The sequence below is a fragment of the Chenopodium album genome, chromosome 16 (assembly GCF_948465745.1).
Source record: "Chenopodium album chromosome 16, dcCheAlbu1.1, whole genome shotgun sequence".
Taxonomy (NCBI): domain Eukaryota; kingdom Viridiplantae; phylum Streptophyta; class Magnoliopsida; order Caryophyllales; family Amaranthaceae; genus Chenopodium; species Chenopodium album.
The window spans coordinates 49352599-49371725 of NC_137849.1; the positions used below are offsets into that span (position 1 = coordinate 49352599).

A 19127-nucleotide genomic window follows, 5' to 3' on the forward strand; every position below is an offset into this window, starting at 1 on the left:
ATTTTTTAGGGGTTACTTGTTTTTTTTAAGGGGTTACTTGTATGGATTACTTATTCAGGGGTTACTTGTATGAGTTAATTCAAGAGTTACTTGTATGATTAATTATTCAAGGGTTACTTATATGAGTTACTAGCTTATTTGAGGGTTGCTAATTGTATGCATGGGTTACTTGTATGAGTTACTTATTCAAGGTTACTTGTATGAGTTACTTGTTCAAGGGTTGCTTGTACGTATGCCCTATACCAAACCAGTAACACCCTACAAGTAACCCCGACCAAAATTAGTAACACCCTACAAGTAACCCCTGACCAAAATCAGTAACATCGTACAAGTAACTCTTGAAAAAAAATATATTGTATTCTGGGTTATTTGTTTCAATTCTGGAGTTACTTGTATTATGGGGTTACTTGTATGGAACACTTGAATGGGTTGAGTAACCCTATATCAAACTCTCGTACCAAACCAGTAACACGCTACAAGTAACCCCTGACCAAAACTAGTAACACGTATACAAGTAACCCCATAATACAAGTAATACCTACAAGTAACCTCTGACCAAAACCAGTAACACCCATACAAGTAACCCCAGAATACAGGTAACACCTACAAGTAACCCCTGACAAAACCAGTAACACCCATACAAGTAACCCCAGAAACAAGTAACACCTATAGTAACACCATACAAGTAACCCCTGCCGCACCATGTGGCCAGCCGCATACAAAAATTTGTATTGTAAAAATGTTTGGGTAAACTATTCAAGAAATATTACCAATCTGTTGTGCTATAAACCTCATTTTCTATATGAGGTAAATTGGATCCCTATAGTTTAGCCTCATATTGAAAAAGATGCCTAAAATACCTTTTCACATTTCTTATCCCTCTAAATTAAAGATCAAATCTTAGTCAAAAATAAATATATTATAAGCAAAAATTAATCACCTAATAATGTTCAAGTTAACCGGTCTAGTAAGTCGTAACCTCAAGTATTGACCATAGATGAAACCAAATGCTGAAGACTCTTGAAGTGTGGAGTATTGGCTGAGTGGGTTCAAGTAATTAATTTTAATTGATCAGTAATTAACGGCTGAATAATCATATTGGTATATACAAAACGAAAGATTGATAAACGTAAGTCTAAGGAATCATGATAATATCTAGAAACAAATGGTTTACAGATTAAAAAGTGGAGTAAATGTAGCAAAACCTATGAATTTAAAAGCACTCTTGATTTTGTCATCTCGGCTTAATTTAATAAACATTAAAAAGTGGAGTATATTTGACAAATGTGCCTAATCAAATGTGTCAACTAAAATAAGACGGTAAAGTATGATATAAATAAAAACAAGGTTAGGAAACGTACAAAGAAGGAGGCTGTAGAGGAGCACGCTGCAATGCTTCCTTTGAAAGGTCATACTTGGCACTACACGAAGAAAAATTGATGCTTGAATTGGATACGCGAAATAAAACAAATGAGTATTGATAAAACAGAGGTGATAAGAGAGTTTGCTTACCTAGGTTGGTCTTCTTCGTCGCTGATACTAGCGTCACTAATATCACTATCAGTAAATTTGTACAACCAAAAGCTGCAAAGTGAATGAATCCATATTAGAAAAATAAAATAAAGATGTGGTGACCTTACATCCTTTTCATCTGTTGTACGCCTTACATCAACAGAATTTGAATTATTCATTGCCAACAATGATTTCAGAGAGACTTCTGGTAAATATAAGCGATCTAAACCCTTTATACAATTTCCAATATAACAAGTATGAGTCTATTACTGTATCAAAAATAAATTTATCAGTAAATTATTAAAATATTTACTAGATTATGGAATAAGAGTTATTTTAGGATTAGGAAACATTGACATTATATACACACCCTATAAATATGTTTATTTATTTTAATAAGAGTAAAGTTATTTTTTTATTTTTTTTTTATTTTTATTTTTGGGTAATGCTATATGTTAATGCCACTAAGAATGAGTAATATATATTTTCCTTTTGCGCATAATAATAATAAAAAAAAGAAACGGAGGAAGCATTAAAGTGTGATCACAACTTCATTCAATTTTTTTTTTTTTTTTTTTTTGACGGGAACTTCATTCAAACTTTACTCAGCCTCACTTGCAAGCTTCAACTCCCAAGTGATGATTGGAAACGAAGGAAGTACCTTGTATGAAACGAGTAATTCTTTCTAGCCCGCATTCAAATGGTCAGATAAAAACTTGATTGTATATATTTCCTTTATCAACTTTAATGTTACAATTTTTACAAATATACACATGTTAACCACACAGACTAATCCTACAAAATTTAATATGAGCTAAATGTACAAGTTAGGGTACAAATGCTCGATCATTACAGGTTTCTCCCAGAAGTACACAATGCCAGATACAATCTCACCCCGGACTCAAATTAAGTAGAGTCCTCTAAAACATGGACATGCAGCAAAGCATCCTTAAACACTTTTGAAGTTTCATGATTCGTCACCATTCAGATTGGGGCCTTTGTGATGAACTGCACTTCGATAAAAAAAAAACAGTCTTCCGTGGCTCTTAGAAGGTGTTCATTATGATCCTAAGCAATATCCAGCAATAACAGGAAGGTATCATACGGCAATACCAGAAGTTGACTCAGGTATAGTTCAAGCTAGTTTTCAATATATTCACAAGAGAACGTTATTGTCCAACTGCATCAGTTTTACTGAACCATCACCTCCACATGTGAGGAAACCATCAGAAATAACTTGAATATCTGTGACACCAACCTGCGATATCAAGGATGTATTTAGTAACAGTAGATATAGATTTCAAATTTTGATGTAGAAATATGTTAGTTTACTCACCCTAGTAACTCCTCCAAAGCTTTGAGAACTACGCTGAAGAAATGTATGTCTCTCGTGCAATCTTGGCCAATGAAAGACCAGGCTAGCTCTCTTAGCATCCCAAAGTTTAACATCTCCATCCTTGCTTCCAGTCAAGAAAAAACTAGTATTTGGAATCGTTGCAATCTTAGAAATGCTCCCTATTGTGAAAATTCAAAACATAGCATGTCAAGCAGATACAATTTGAATTTACAGAAACTGGAAATCTGAGAAACCAGACTTTACCTGAGTGAGCCTTTGGTATATACCATAACATTCCATGTCGATTCTGATCTCCGACACTTGAGGAGTGTTCAGATCGTATATCTATAGCAGCTGTATCAGATCTCTCAGCACTGTTCAAATGTCTCTGTCTTTTGGTCTTTCCTGTGGCTATATAACGGAAATCATGAAGCCCAACGTCACCACCTTTTCCACCAGTAACAATTAGGGGAGAAATAGAACCAGTTCCCACATCATTATCAAACACAGCAATGGAACTAGCACCACCTACACCAAGAGGCCAAAACGGTTGAGAGAACAAAATCATACATGTGAGAACAGTTTGTGATGGCTTGTCAGCTTGCAATAGCTCAAAATATAAGTGAAAGCTATTGTAAGATCAATAAGTAGATTTGTGATTCAATAACTATTTTTAGCAACATTTCTACTGTTTGTTACTCCCTGGAATAGCAATATAACATCCTAAAGCTGATAGCAACTCAGGCAAGATATAAATAGCTAAGAATGTTTTCTCTTCTGAAATTAGTACCTTCATGGCACATCACAGAAGCTCGGGAGCTCGATGGGGGAGCTAGTGTATCCCATATAACCACATTAACACCATTTGAACTGTAACCAGAAGCAGCAATAACTGATCCACTGGTTGCCACATAGCAGACATCCCTGTCAAATCAAATAGCAACCATGTAACTATTAAAAAAAAAAAAAAAACATATAAGCTTAATCAATGCAGAAAGGGACAGAAGCTTAACATATTTTGTACATCAAAAGCCTCCACTCAAAGCATAAAAGATATTGGAGGGAATTCAATATGCAGCTGCCTCCCCCCAAGCATGAAATAAAACTTGAAACAAAAAAACTTCATCCATTATACAATATAAATGATATATGTCCAATAAATGCAATCAATTACACGCTCAATTTCCTTCCAAAGATCATCCACTTTTGAAAGCCAGAAAAGCCAGTATCTTTTGTTTTACCATGTTAGTGAGAGTTTCTATCAAACATGAGCAGATAAAGTGTCTTTATGTTTCATATGGTCTTCCAGAAACGGCCATAAGGATGTGTACTTCACACCCCAGCTCATCAAAGGTACATATTTGCAGTTCTAAGTTCGATGCAAAGCACAGCAATGGTGAAAAAGAAGCAATATCAGTCACACTGTCACATGCATATTTTAAGTCTAAAAACTAGCCTGGCATAGCACAAGATCATAATGTACAATGTGGGAAGCAACTCATGAGAAAGCATGTTTGTTCCTTCTCCTTTAAGAATAATACTTACGACACATGACCATTAAAGCAGAGAGATGACTCAGTTGGCCTGACATTGCTCCTCCCCCCCACCTCCAATTGCCAGGCGGACACAATTCCATCTGATGCACTGCTAGCAAATCTGTGGCCACAGTGATCAAACTGTAAACTAGTAACAGACGGAAGAGCATATGGAGGAGGTATATTAGCTGCAGCTATTATTCCATAAGTTGCAGCAGCTTTCTCTTCACCAAACTGCAGTCATTATATATAAATCAGCAATATGAGGACGTGTATACAGGCAAGCAAACAAAAATGAAAAAATTAAGTTACCCTAGCTAATGACAACAAATGTAAATATTATATATTTCTTTACTATTCTATATATTATTACTAAATTCAAAGAAGAATATTAGGTCAGTTTCAATACGAGCTAAGATGTCTGAAAATTTGATAGAGATGTAACCATATAAAATTGTCTAAATTTAGGAAATCATGACAAAAACACACTAATTACACTGATTTACGCGTGTTTTTGTCATGAATTCCTAATTTTATACACTTTTCAAGAGTGTATTTAATGCTTATATGTAGCCCTAAAGGCTATGTATAGCATTACCCTAAAAATAAATGTCATACGATAATGCATTCACAAGCAAATGAAGATACAGTTACCCTCACAACAATGTGTCATCAAGACCAAATTTTATGACTTATATATAAACAATTTTACTGGTCACATAGAAGAAATGTTAAGATATCAGAAAAAAAATCACATTGACTGACTCATAATTAATTTCTTGCACTCCTTAATTAATACCAATTTAGAAAGTGTATGCTTATATGCAGCCCCATAAGAGAATATGCATAAGAGATTAACATTAACATCTTGTTAAGAAGTGAACTATTATACTGGGATATTCTGAAATGCAAACTAAAATTAACTTGTATCTGAAGTATTAAGTTTTGAGACAAGGCTTCCTACTACTAGAAATTTAACCACAGTTTGTAGCCTCTTTAACACATTTAAAGCAAAAATATGCAATATTGCAATTGGAAGATCTTTATGTAGTCATATACCTCCCATAGGTAAATGTGAGTGTTGCTAGAACCAACTAGAAAGAAAGGCCTGGAAGGATGAGCAGCTAAAGCACTTCCATTTACATTATTCAATGTAGCTGGTGGATCAACACAATGGTCAAATTCCTCTTGAATTCCCCATCCCATGCCAGTGGCACCAATACCAGCATAACCTGGGATCCCAAATGCTCCACCACCAGTCAAATCATTTCCAAGTCTTGCTTGAGAACCAAAACCATTGGTAGCTACACCTAATCCAAGAGGTGAACCATTATCACTTCCAAGACCAGCACCAGGAGAGACGCATGTAGGAACTGGAGTAGACTCAGTACCAGCCCAACCATTCTGTGGCCAATCAGCTTGTGCCCAGATATAGTCTGATGGATCTCTAAAAGGCAATCCATCACCCCAACTAAAGAAACATATTCCCTGTGCAATGTAAGATTGAATTATTAGGTCATAGAGGCATATTTATGGTAATATTGATAAATTCGGTCAGGACAGGAGTAAAGACACAAGCTTCTTTACAATGCAAAAAACATGGGAACAACTCTCATTAATACAGTTGCCTTTGATTAATTCTTCCTTACTTCATAACTGAACAAGCATAAACAAGTTCCACATTGTTATAAAAACATAAACAAGATCACCAGCATGAATAACAGGATGGCAACCTCATCAGATTAGTTGGGTTGTGAGAGGCGAATAGTGACCCAGACAGCAAGCAAATACTCACAACTTGGCCAACCAAACAGCGATTTTTTTTTTCTCATTCACATAAAGCCCAAGATATTAATTATAAAATAAAATAAAATAAATAAACAAACAACTGAAGATCTTAAGCCAAGCACTCATTATTCTCAGTAGTACCTTACAAACTATAAGTGAGTTTATATTTCACACTACTTTCTACGCTACACAAAACAAGAAGTTTCTTATGCACAACAATGTACCTTTTTGTTTCTGGAAAGAGCAGCCTGCTGTTGTTCTATGGAATTAATACAAAGCGCCTGTCCAATAAAGATAGTCATTAAATTCAACATAAGGTTGAGAGGCAATAGTTCTGAAAATGATGATGATTACAAATATGTCCAGAGATGAAACTCACCTCCAATAGTTCTCCATTTCGCCTGTAAATTTCTTTAGGACTGTTGAAAGGAACCACCTTTTTTGTGACAGCTTCCCCCTTTCTATCAGAATCCAGAACGTCATTACTCTGTTCAGAACCTGCAGAAGGGCTTTTACTTCTATTACCACGAGGACTGCTATCAAATATACCTTCTTGCTTATAACTTTCCAGTTTTTCATGCTCTCCGAGAACACCCATATGCAAATGATTCCACCCTTTACCAGGCTTCCAGTGAATGAGCTCTGACAACTTAACTGGTAATTGAGCAAGCATTTCAGAGACAGTTTTAGGACAATTGCAGATTGTTAGTAACTTAGAGCTTGAACATAAATTATCTTTATCAGAAGTTTCTGAGAAACCAGAACTTCCATCCTGATGCTCACGAAGCACATTAGGAGTAGATTGGTTTGATTCCTCCAACCATGTTAGGATAGGCAGAGAGGTCCCACTCTGTACTTTCTGCTGAAGAAAAATGGCAAGCTGCCTTGCAGTATGAGGTGGTATATGAGTGAAGGTATTTCCCATTGTTTCAATAAATATCATTAAGACCTGTCTAACTTGTTTCAGAGAACAATTACTATCAGGGTGGAGAGGTAAACTAGAATCCAGGACAAATGTCTTAGGTGCATCATCATGAGATAGTTTACTAAATAAAAAATTCAGCTGGCATTCAATAAACTTAGATAAATGTTGCCACAAACACGACTTAAGAATAATCCATATCTCATCTTCAGGAATTATAAACAACGTATTCCCTCCATTCTCCTGCTGCAATCCTTGAGTTCCCAGTAAACCATTAAGGCCTGATGGTTCGAGGCTGAGTGCCTCAACCACCTGTCCAAGTATAGTCCTCAAACTTACAATGTCAATTTCTTCATATATTCCATCAGTGCATGACACCAAAACAGGTCGCAACATTGCATCAAGAGCTTTCAGGTTACGTTGAAGCATTGCTGAAGCGAAATATATACAATACTTGCATAAATCAAGAGCAATAATGCACTGACCAGCAAAGTTTCCAGAACTACCACTACAAAGCTTCATTAAAGCAGCTTCTAGGTTGGTGATTGATAATATAAAACCCTGCATGTAGAATTCCAATAATTGGAAGAAGCAATATGGTTTGATAACAGACAAATTCTGCTCAGATGAAGACAAGACCCTGGAACTAGCTATGCTGCAAGCATTAATAAATCTTGGAAGTGAATAAGACAAATGTTCAGTCACATCTACAAAATGTTTGATCAGCCGGGATGAAGTACAGCCATTATGGTTTGTTGGAGGCAAATGAACGTGAGAAGCAAAACCTTTACAGCCGTAGAGCAACAGCTTATCACTGTCTAAAGAAACAAAAATCTGCATCAAGATTTAGAAAGCTTAGCATGTTTCAAAACCAAACTAAACAGGGACAATCAAATGATTGAATACTGACTTACCTTATCAAGCAATACATCCCGGGCCACAGAAAATTTCTGCTCCAGATACGCAAATTCGGAATCCAAAAGCTGTTCAAAATTTTCAAGAAGAGCGCCATATTGACTTATCTCATGCCCCAGCGAGCTCGCATTGAAAGTACCAGATTTTGATAATACTGAACTAGTGGTAAGCCAGCATGGATGCTCCTTAAAAAGTTTGGCGGCATACTGCATGGCTAGATCTAATTTGACTTGGTAAACCAAATGACAGGCTACCTCATGTGAAATCCACCTAAAAGAATCAGCTGGAGATGGAAGCAGTATTCTGGGAAGCATTTCAGAATCTTCAACCTTTGATCTTTTATCCAGAACTCCAAGAACGCTGGCAGATGATGATAGGCATTCCAAAGCTTCAAGCTGACCACATTATAATGCCGGTCAAATTTAACGAGGAATTGATTAATCAACAAACACTCATGTTATTATCCAAACAGTAAGCACGAATTGGAGGGGGTGGAGCCAAAGTGTATTTATAAAACTGAGACAATAAGGACCTCAATGAAAATCAATAAAATATGATATATGATCAGATTTAATAATGACCCATGTTCTTCATAACTTGCCAACAACTATCAAATTGCACACCCTTGAGACAATGAAGACCTCAAAAAAATCACTGAAGATAAGAGCTTGTGATTAAGCCAATTAAATTCCCTTGTTCCCCATCACTTGTCAGCAAAAATTAGTAGGTACACCTTTATAAGAAAATCTGGCAGCACCTATCTGATATAATGACTTCAGGAATGATTGCTGCTAGAACTATCCAGGTTTTTTGATGCAAAAGAAAATATTTTGTCTCATAGCATAATCTCCATGTTACAAACAAGCAATCTCATGCTCATAGGATTACATAGAACTTCCCTTCATCCATTTCAGTACTGTTTTGCTTCTCATTTGGGATGTGCAAACAGAACTGTCCACCTCCCTCTTACATTAGCATTTTCTAGAGACTTAGAAACTTTATACAGAGTAGTGGAGTACTATCATTTTACTTTTAACAGGTATTGGAAGACTAAAAGTCACCTATGCACATGACAGGTAAAAGTGACATTGGTTTTTCATCATATATTATCCATACATTCAACATTTATAGAAACATAGGATTATATGCAGATTTAATTTCATCCATACCAATATTGTCTCACTAGTTACTACTCATTTGAGACTGCCAAAAAAATTCCCCATCATCTTGTCACAACAGCATTTTCTAGAGACTATAAGAACCTTTTACTACCAATATACTCATGAAGATTTACAAGTGAATGATGCGGCAGACTTTTAAAGTCATTTCTTAATGTACATGAAATTAGAAAGAACATTCCTCATCTGAGTCATTTCTTTATCAATCCTACACTTAGATACTCGTGTAAGAAGTAGCATACTGAAACTTGACGCACCTTTGTCTAAATAACAAAGGACTTAAAAAGGATATGACTGAGGAAAAAATATTTGATTAGCATTTTAACAATACTAGAAAACAATTGAACTAGACTTACCGGAAGGCCACATTTGTTAAATCCAGAAGCAGTCATCACTATAGTCCAACGACACAAAATTGCAATGTTCTGCTCCCCAACAGCATTTTTTAGGACATTCTTGGCTGTCAACATTTGGCAGTACTGACCAATACTAGGGTCAAGAAAAGCGGCAGATCTAAATGAATTTTCAAACTCAGTGGCATAAGAATCCCCTTGCAAACCAAGAACAATTAGAAAGGACTGGAGGTAATTACCCAACACCCACTGCAAAGAAAGAACTGATAGCTTAGAAATGAAAAGCATAATATCAAGAGTATTCTCAAACAAAGTATCAAAGATAGTCGTAACAAGCCACCTCTAGAATACTCGCAAGCCAGTAGTCGCCTTTCTCAATTGCAGATGGAAGTAAAATCTTTAATATTAGATGGCGCTCCGATGCTCCACCTTGTCCCTCAATGAGCCGGCAAATTACAAGAGCAAGTTGTTCATCTCCAAGAGTCTTAGCACAAACAGTGATAGCAGAAATTGTATCACCTCCAAGCAAAAAGAAAGCAATTGCTAACTCATATTGATGCCTCCCCATCAACACATAAGCATTTTTCAAAGCAGCAGCTCTATGTCTCTCTTCCTGTATGACAACCAATATAACAGATTATACATTAAGCAAGTAGGATATACTCCCTCCGTCCCCTTTTGATAGTCTCTTATGGACAAATTTTAGTCCCAAAATGTTCACCCCATTTGTTTTTTCCAACAACCATCAATATTAAATTTTTACCAAAATTCCCTCCAATTTGCAACAATATTTGTGCAAATTTAACTTTCCCATGTAAATTTTGTTTTCCCATGTACTTTTATTACTTTCTCTCTCTATTTTTTTGCATACCCAATGTCAATTTACTTTTTCAATGTAATTTAACTATTCTTATTTGTGTTTATTAATTCCCGTAAAAAATGCCCATAAGGGACTATCAAAAGGGGACGGAGGGAGTATAAGTTTTGATACAAACAAGCAAGATATAGGTTTCACTGCAACAGTGGTATGACACACTGTGGTGAAAAACAATACAATTCAGATTATGCGAGGGAAATAATCAGTTCTTGAGTTAAGATTTAAGGAGCACCTGAAAATTGCGAGATAGAAATGCAACTAGGGGCTTGTCTTTCTCATCCTTACTGATCTTGAAGAGGCCAGTCAAGACTTGAAGTCTATTTAATGCTATGTACAGAAGGGCACACGCCTTTGGATCTTTATTTTTCAGATATCGAGATCTAGCCAGCTTTTCCATCTGCAGAAAAAACTTGTATTTAAATTTTTTTGCAAGCTACTATGCCAAAAAATCTTAGTAGTGCATATGCAGTAAGCAAATCTACAAGAAACAGCAAGCTTCAACAGGGTACAAGTATTCAGATTTCGTATATCAAAAAATCTTTTTAAAATCTATAGCACATTTTATCTATTCTTCATGATTATATGCTTAATGTATGGTTATACATTAATTATGGCACACTGTACAGAGAAGCAGTGTCTTCTGTGAAGGGACAGCTAGAACATCCAAATATCACCCAAGAGGTTTAAAATCAGGAGAAAGAAAGAAGACTTAAATAAAACAAAATAACATTAAAATTTTAGCAGAATATAAATATGAATATCAATTGCCCCTGACTGACTTTGGAACTAGCTTTAAAGCACAAGTACAAGTTCTTGACTTCTATATAGACCATGACTTCTAAGTCTATTTGAAAATACCACAGAATATTTCCTCTGAGCATACTACTGGACAATTCAGACTAATGCATAAGAATTAATGAGCATCTAATACTGTTTCTTGAAAAATTAGCCAACATGTTCTCCTGCTGCTATCTTTGTTTTCTAGGCACTCTTTAGTCTTTAGTCTTCTTCTGATGAACGAGAACTAAATAGGTGTGGAAGACTTCTAGATGGATGGTAAGTTTTTTCATGTAACCTTTAAGAAGTGAATGAATTGAAGGAAAAAAAAAGGTGATACCAAGCTGGCCTTTAGTTTCTCACTGCATCTAGTTACGGGAACAAGATAACTACTACTCTTGAAAGACTAAGATAAGGTGTATTAAGAAAACTTGTGAGCTTTATGCATTTAACAACTTATATTTTTGGTAAACAAGGAGTAAGCTAAATTGAACTAGATCTATTACCCAAAGAAGTAGATAATCAGAAGATAGAGCATGACAAGAGAAACATACAGAAAATTATTGGCATTAGTACTCAAAGCAAGATCATACTAAAGCATTTTTTTGACAAATGACTAGCTGAAAAAGTTAATTGACACCAACAGCGAGAACTGAGTTCAAAATCAATTTCAATATAGATGACAACTATGACAGTCTGAAGAAAGCAAGTAGCAACAGTAGAGCAGCTCTAGTGACCAGTGTAGATTTTTTTTTTTTTTTTTTTTAAAAAAAAAAAAAAAAAATCTTTAATGGATCCCTAAAAGCTTCAGAGAGTTCTCATTTCAGCCCAAACTCACTAGAAACCATGACAATATCAGATGAAGGAACTAATTACATAACAACTCCATATACCTTACTGCGGAGATCTGAAAGATTTGTAAACCAGAAGCCAACACCCAACTTCCGCATATCTTCCCAAGTCGGTTCAGTTGGTAGAATAGTACTAAATAAGATTGCTTGACAATCAGAATGGAAGGCCCAAATCATCACCCTAGAATCAACAACTAATTCTTCAATTGATGGAGTCTTATGGTATCTCCGACGATAATCCAGTTGCTGAAGCCTTATTCCGCACCAGAACCTTACATCAAACCAATGATAGGTGTCATAAACTACAGAGCATCTAATGTCGGAAAATGATAAAGGTTATAAATAAGTAAACTACAAGAATAAACACTATCAAACTGAGTGCACTCTTCAAAGACAAAGACCATACAGCTTTTGCTTTTCCGGTGACTGCAGGGTGGCGGTTGGGGGTTATTCTTAAAAAAAAAACACTTGCCTTGAGGGAAGAAATGTAATATACACACACGTACACACAAAATGCTATCAGTTTTGGTCATGTGGTGCATGTGCCCAGGTCATATACAGTTTCCCACACAAATAGACTGGATTACAATTCAGCTAACATGACTCGTTACCTAAGCTAATGGATTTTGTTATATTCCTCAACTACAAAACGATTAAATCATGCATTCATGCACAATCCTAAGAGGCAGAAAAACCTAGAATCTATTGATGCAAAGAGAAGTATCTTAATTAGAAACAGTATTTCACATTAAGTTAAAATCCTGCAGTAGGCCCTGTTCTCTTCAACAGATATAGATTTCAGATAAAGAATTTTATGCTGATCAAAAGCTCATTGTCCAAAACTGATCCTTATTAATCATTGAAATTCGTTAAAGCTGAAATACATGAGTTGAAGAGAACAAGGCTTGGTAGTGCAAAGTTCTTTACTGTTACCTTCTTCCTGTGTCATCAAGGCTTCCATATGCAGAGGTCGATTGTGAATTACTAATTTCATTCAGAAGGTCTATAATTGCAAGCATCTGCATCTTCTGTGAATCAGTAAGATCTTGATGACCATGCAATTTCTCCAGTATTTTATGAAATCCATATGACTCAGAGCTTGTGGCAGATGCAGCGGGCACACAATTCATAGCATCACCCGCAGAAGTATCTGCAAAACGCATCAGCCCTTCATCTGAATTCCGAGAACAATTGTTTGTGTCGAAGTTATTGCTCCACTGGAATCCTAGACTAGCTCCTACTTTTAATGACTGTCCTTCGAAATACTTTGAGAGATTGATCTGTGTAATAATGATGCTAGACTTTGGTGGAGAAACTCCTTGGCCACTGGCGGAATTAGAGGTTAAACACTCAAAAAGATGACAAACAGCTACATATGCACGTCTCCAGTTGCCTATAACATTTTAGAGCACCCATTTAATAAATTACAATAGAAGCACCAAAAAATGCTAAAATATCAAATTTCAATGTTAATCAATCACAGAATATTAAATCTCAATGTTAAGAGTAACAGAAATCTTTGTATCACAGAAAACACATGGTTACAAAGTGAAAATTGGAACATTGTCTTTGACTCACAACAAAAACACCGAATTATTACGATCAGATGCAGATAAAATTTACACTTCTTCAGGCATCAATACTTGCATGATTCAAACAGTCCAAGAAGATAAGTGTTGGTCCTTTCTGATGAAGCCCAGAAGAGCAAATAAGAAATTATACCGAATACCATTGAATTCTAAAATTTTCAACAAAACAAACCCTTGTGTATACAAATATAGCACTTGAGAGGTAAGATGGCTTGAAATACAAGGTTGAGGTAAAAATAAAAAAAATGACTGTAAATATATGTTCTCCTGGAATATATGATTGTTGCCCTCAAGCAGAGCATACAATAGAACAGGAAAGGCCAGCAAGTGTAGTGGAGAACTGGACATCAGCAGTTCATTGTCTTTCCTAAATGGCTGGCATAAGCCTTTTCCAAAACCAAATTAACAATTTTTTTCCTATCTCTTCTATTTTCCCTATTTCTTCTAACATAGAATACCACAGATGTAATGATTAAACATACCTGAATAAATATTTGTCAAGAGTGCCTCAGGGTGGTAGAACGGCAGAGGACCAGACAATTTTTCAGCAACAACCGTCATCTTCAAGAAGCAATTATTGTTCAATGGGATAATGTTTGGTTCAGTACCATCTCCAATCAGAAGGCTACGTACATCATCATGTGCCTTTGTCATAGGAGGGCAGAAAGAATCTCTCTCACTGCTTTTTTCAAATGACAACTCTTCAAAGACTTGAATTTTACCCACAGAGTATGCAGGACTATAACTAATCATCCCACTTTTAAAATACAAATCAGTATAATCAGTCGAATGCTTGTTACCTTTAAATAATGACCAGTGACTGAAGAGAGTAAAGTAATTCTCATGAATAATTACAAGTGTACCCCTAGGCCCTATAACAAAGTCACAGATAGTAGGTGAAGTACGCACAATGGCAATGCAAACCCAAGAGGACGATTCTGGCAGTTTTTCCAGGTCATGTGAGATCTGAACACTACAAACTCTTTGGGAATAAATGTGCAGCTCATTCTGGAAGCAGACCCCAAGAAATAATATATTTTCTATTTGAAACCAAGTGAAAGCCACAATTTTACCATTCAAGCATATCTTGTCTTCCAATTCCAGAGTCCCAGCACCTGTGAGATGCAGAGGTTCCCATATATATAACATGTTTATATTATTTCTATGACCATCTGAACATATTGTTGCAATCTTTTGACCCCAATCAGCTACAGTTATTGCAGTGACAGGGCTTTGAAGGGAACTAATTATACCTACGAGCTCAAAAGGAGTCTGACCAACTGATATATCAGATAGGTTAATCCTCCAAAGTCTTGATCTACCATCTGAGTGTCCTGTGGCCATGTGAAATGGAAAGTTGTTAAGACAAGAATCATTTACCAACTTGTTCTGCAGATAATGCATTGATATACTAGGAGACACCACAGAGATACTTTTAATGTCATTATGAACATCTGACAAATCTGATGAACACGGACTCACAGCCATGCAATACGTTTTGCCAGCAAAGTCAGTTTTATATATACATATGCTGCAGTCAGCATTATATCCAGTGTCGGAATTGTACAAGTGGACTCTTTCACAATGCTCATAGGATTGCAAGGTCAATTTCCAGGACTGAATTCCACAGCTCTTCATCCATACTCCCATAAGAAAGAAATTATTGGATTTGATATTCTCTTCACAAGTGGAATGTAAGGGAACTGAGACAATTTTGTCAGGCCCATCTAAGTGATCACGCACGGCGAAAGGAATAGTGCAGAGTTTATGGCACAGTATATTGTCTTCTTCAGTTATGCAAGTTTTAATGATAAGGCAGTCTATTCCCTGAGCATGTCCAATGAGAAGAATCTGGTCTTCTTCCAACCATGATGGTGCCCAATACAAGCTCATATTCTGAGATGTAGTATACTGCAGGACAAGGTTCCCCACAATTTTCCATGAAGGAGTAAAGGTTGGCAGACCAGAAAGGCTATAAGAATTGTTGGAAATCGACCAGAACGTAAGTAGCCCATTAGAATCCAAGGAAACAGCTAGTTCAACTTCATTTGTACAAGGATGAACAGCAACTTGTAAAATTTTACCAGTGTGACCTAGAGTATCCAAGATTCTAACAGATTGACATGACAATTTATCTGTTTCACGTACTAGAGAAGATTTCTCCTCTACCTTCTGTAATGATTGATCATATAACACTGACCAGATAAAGGAGTTACAAGGAAATAATTGAAGTAACGAGCATATGGCTGGTGGACCAAAGGGTCTATTCCTCTTGATAGAGACTTTGTTAAAATAAGATTCTCTGGAGCACCTTGGACCAATATTTCTACAGGAGCTTCTCATACCAGGCTCCGATACCTCCTGCTTCTTCCATAATGTCACTCGTGGAGACCACATTGTAGCAATGTCATCAAGGCAGTGCACAGCCCAAAACGTGAGCATTTGGCCAGGACCGATCCCAATCAACCACTCACAACTGCCAACCTCATCACTTTGGTATCTCTCACCGGTGAAATTTTTGTTAAGTCCATCTCCCCCACAAACCATGCCATCTATTTCCAGAGCCCACTCTAAGAAAATATCTTTGCCCAGAGTACCACCCAATGATTGATTAATTTCGATGGCAGTAACCACACAAAAAGATCGTCTTAGGGTTGAAGTTTCACGGTTATCTTTACTGCCCTTCCGCATTCTGCTGTCATCAATCTCACACCACAACCTGACAGTCCCATCTACACTGCTAGTTAGCAGAACATGCCTTGGTGCATATAGAAAATCTCCATTTGATTGGCGTCCTCCACAAGGTCTCCACTGAATCGCCAAAACAGGTTGAGGATGCCGTAATTCAGCAGCAACATATCCAGCTTTTCTATCATACTGGAACACACTAACACAACCACTTTCATTACAAGGCACATTAGCTAATTTATCAGCATGATAATTAGTAGGATATGCACCAGTTGCTGAAAGTCCATCAAGCGACCAAGTCGCGGAAACCAGTGTTTGAGGAACCTTCATTCTGAACTTCCATGCTATCTCCCAAGACTTTACGTTTCTTTTCCATAAAACTACTTCTTTTCCTGCAGCTATTATCCCATCTCCAGAGCCCGTCCACGCCACAGCCTCAACCTTGGCAGATTGCACCAATGTAGCAGTCTGACTCCAACAAAAAGAACCTGAATATGAGTAAATTAATTGATCCCGAACTTAAAACAAACAGCAGCATTAGTCCGCAAAATTGATGAGCATTTGAATTTAGATTCTTAACATTGTTAGCAAGTAAATTCAAAAAATATGCAAGACAATAAACTTCTGAGCTCTATCCAATGTGATATGAGCTACTATTGATTAACTGATCCCGAACTTAATAGAAACAACATCAGTCCACAAATTTGATGTGCACATCAACTGAAATTCATAGCAAGTAAATTCAACAAATTATAACATAAATAAACTCCTGAGCTCTTCCAATGTATATGATCCATTAATCTACATCAATGGCATCAGAACTAAAATCTCAAGTTCAAATGAATTATTCAGCGTTAATAAGCTCAATATAAGTTCAATTCAGATAATTCTACGAATTTCAATGAGAAGCTTACCAACTAAACTCTAGAAACAACAATTCGCACAAAATTCCAGTCCTACAAAATCGAAATTTGTAAAAACTGCAAAAAATACCTGGAGAAGAATCATATTGAAACAGAAAAACACGATTATCGGCGGCGGCGGCGAGATCGCCGGAAGAAGGAACCTCCGGCGACCAAGAGACGGAGACGACGTCGGAGAAGCCGGGAGAAGGGAGAAGTTCGAATACTTGCCGGAAAACAGGGCCAATGGGAGACTGTTGAGGAGAGAGAGGGGAAGGAAAGTGAGAGATAACGAGGAGAGAGGAAGCTCCATAAGCAATCCATGAGTATCCGGCGAAGTCCGGCAACCAATCGACGGCGGAAGATCCGGATTCTGAGAGGTTTGGAGATGGTGGAATTGTTTCTGATTTGATTAGTTGCAGAGGAAGGTGGTCGGTTAGATCGGCGGCAGAAGGTTCCGCCATTGTTGTGGGTTTTGATGAGGTCGAGTTATGATGGAACGATGTGATCTTTGTCTCTTTGAGTCGGAGGTGAAGATAATTTGAGTTCAATGGAAAATACTGTAGTGTACTTTTCACTGCTGTGAATTTGATTTTACTGCCAAATTTACCCAAATTTTACCCCCAAAATTTTTGATTGAATACCAATAAATTCAAATTAGGGCTTTATTTTCGTTAAAATAAAATTAGGGCTTGTAAATTACTCTCTCCGTTTAGACATACTTTGACTTTTTTCAACAAGTAGAACGATTGTATTGAATTGGTATAACCTCTCACAAGTTTATGACATCCTCACCCTCAAAAAGCCCGTTGGTGGGATTTGATCTCGTGACTTTTAAGTCATCAAGTCAAGCCTTGCTTAATTATGTTACATTACAATTAATGTTTACAATTTGATAATCTCATTGCAAATACATATTGGTAAATCATTATTGCAAAAATACATTTAAGAAATAGCTAAACATTTTGGTGATCCGAATATATAAAATAAGTTTTGTATGAAATTAATTAGGCTGTAATGTAAAAATAGAACCGTATGTTCACATCTATTGATATAATCATATAAGGCAGATGACTAAGAAGGTATACAAAATACTACAGCTACAAGCCTACAAGTACTATTTGAGCTCTCTCGAGATTATGTGAGGTGCAGAGGTCGAAAACACTTTGACTTACGGAGTGCAGATAAAAATACGATTATACGAAGTATTCTTTTTTGGAAAAATTGACAAAAATAATCCCAACTTTAGCTCATTCGCTCAAAATAATCCCAATTCCCAACTATGAATTATTTTTAAATAATCCCAACTTTGAAGGTGATTCGCTTTAAACAGTCCCAACCAGTCAGCCAACCTGTAATAGTAGGTTACGGGACACGTGGCACAAAGTGATTGGTTGGAATTAAAAAAAAAAACTAAAAACAATTACAGTAAAATAAACCCAGCCGAGCCCGACCACCCTCCCTACCACCACCCACCAGCTTGATTCCGGCACTTCCTTCCACTACCACCGCGCGCTAGACCCACCATCCCTCGCACCAGCACCGACGTTTTCTTCCCCTATCCCCTTAATCACCTAACCCCCACCCCAAACCACCATTATCAACACCCCAAATAAAACCCTTAAAAATCCCAGCCCCACCACACAAACACCACAATTGGCCCTTCCCCACACTCAAAACCCTAGTCGCTGGCGTTTCGAGGGTGAGGGAGGGCTAATTGTGGTGTTTTTGCAGTGGGCTGGGTTTTTATAGGGGTTTCGGGTTTAGATTAGGAAGTTTTGGGGTGGGGGTTATGCCGTTGCTCAAGATGAACAAAGAGCTGGTTTCATAAAAAAAAAAAAGAAAAAAAAATGAATAAAGAACAATCAGTGAAAGACAGAAGAGACTGAGTGGGAACCACCAAC

The 19127-nt window shown here is 36.8% G+C and overlaps 1 protein-coding gene across 2 annotated transcripts; it reads right to left on the bottom strand.

Annotated features, from left to right (window-relative positions):
- Positions 1-2213: 2213 nt before the first annotated feature.
- On the bottom strand, positions 2214-17730 carry LOC145586874 (uncharacterized). Of its 2 annotated transcripts, none has more exons than XM_081643833.1 (16): positions 17315-17730; positions 14116-16809; positions 12978-13437; positions 12087-12315; positions 10649-10813; positions 9880-10152; positions 9543-9788; positions 8008-8403; positions 6551-7927; positions 6396-6452; positions 5443-5871; positions 4394-4617; positions 3639-3772; positions 3113-3376; positions 2849-3027; positions 2214-2770 (listed from the first exon to the last, which is right to left on the bottom strand). In XM_081643833.1, the coding sequence occupies exons 1-16, from the start codon at positions 17685-17687 to the stop codon at positions 2669-2671; spliced, it is 7602 nt and encodes a 2533-aa protein (XP_081499959.1). In that variant the 5' UTR covers positions 17688-17730; the 3' UTR covers positions 2214-2668. The 2 variants fall into 2 exon arrangements, with proteins under 2 accessions (XP_081499959.1, XP_081499960.1); XM_081643834.1 differs by having other exon boundaries at positions 14116-16789; positions 17315-17681.
- Between the last annotated feature and the right edge of the window lie 1397 nt (positions 17731-19127).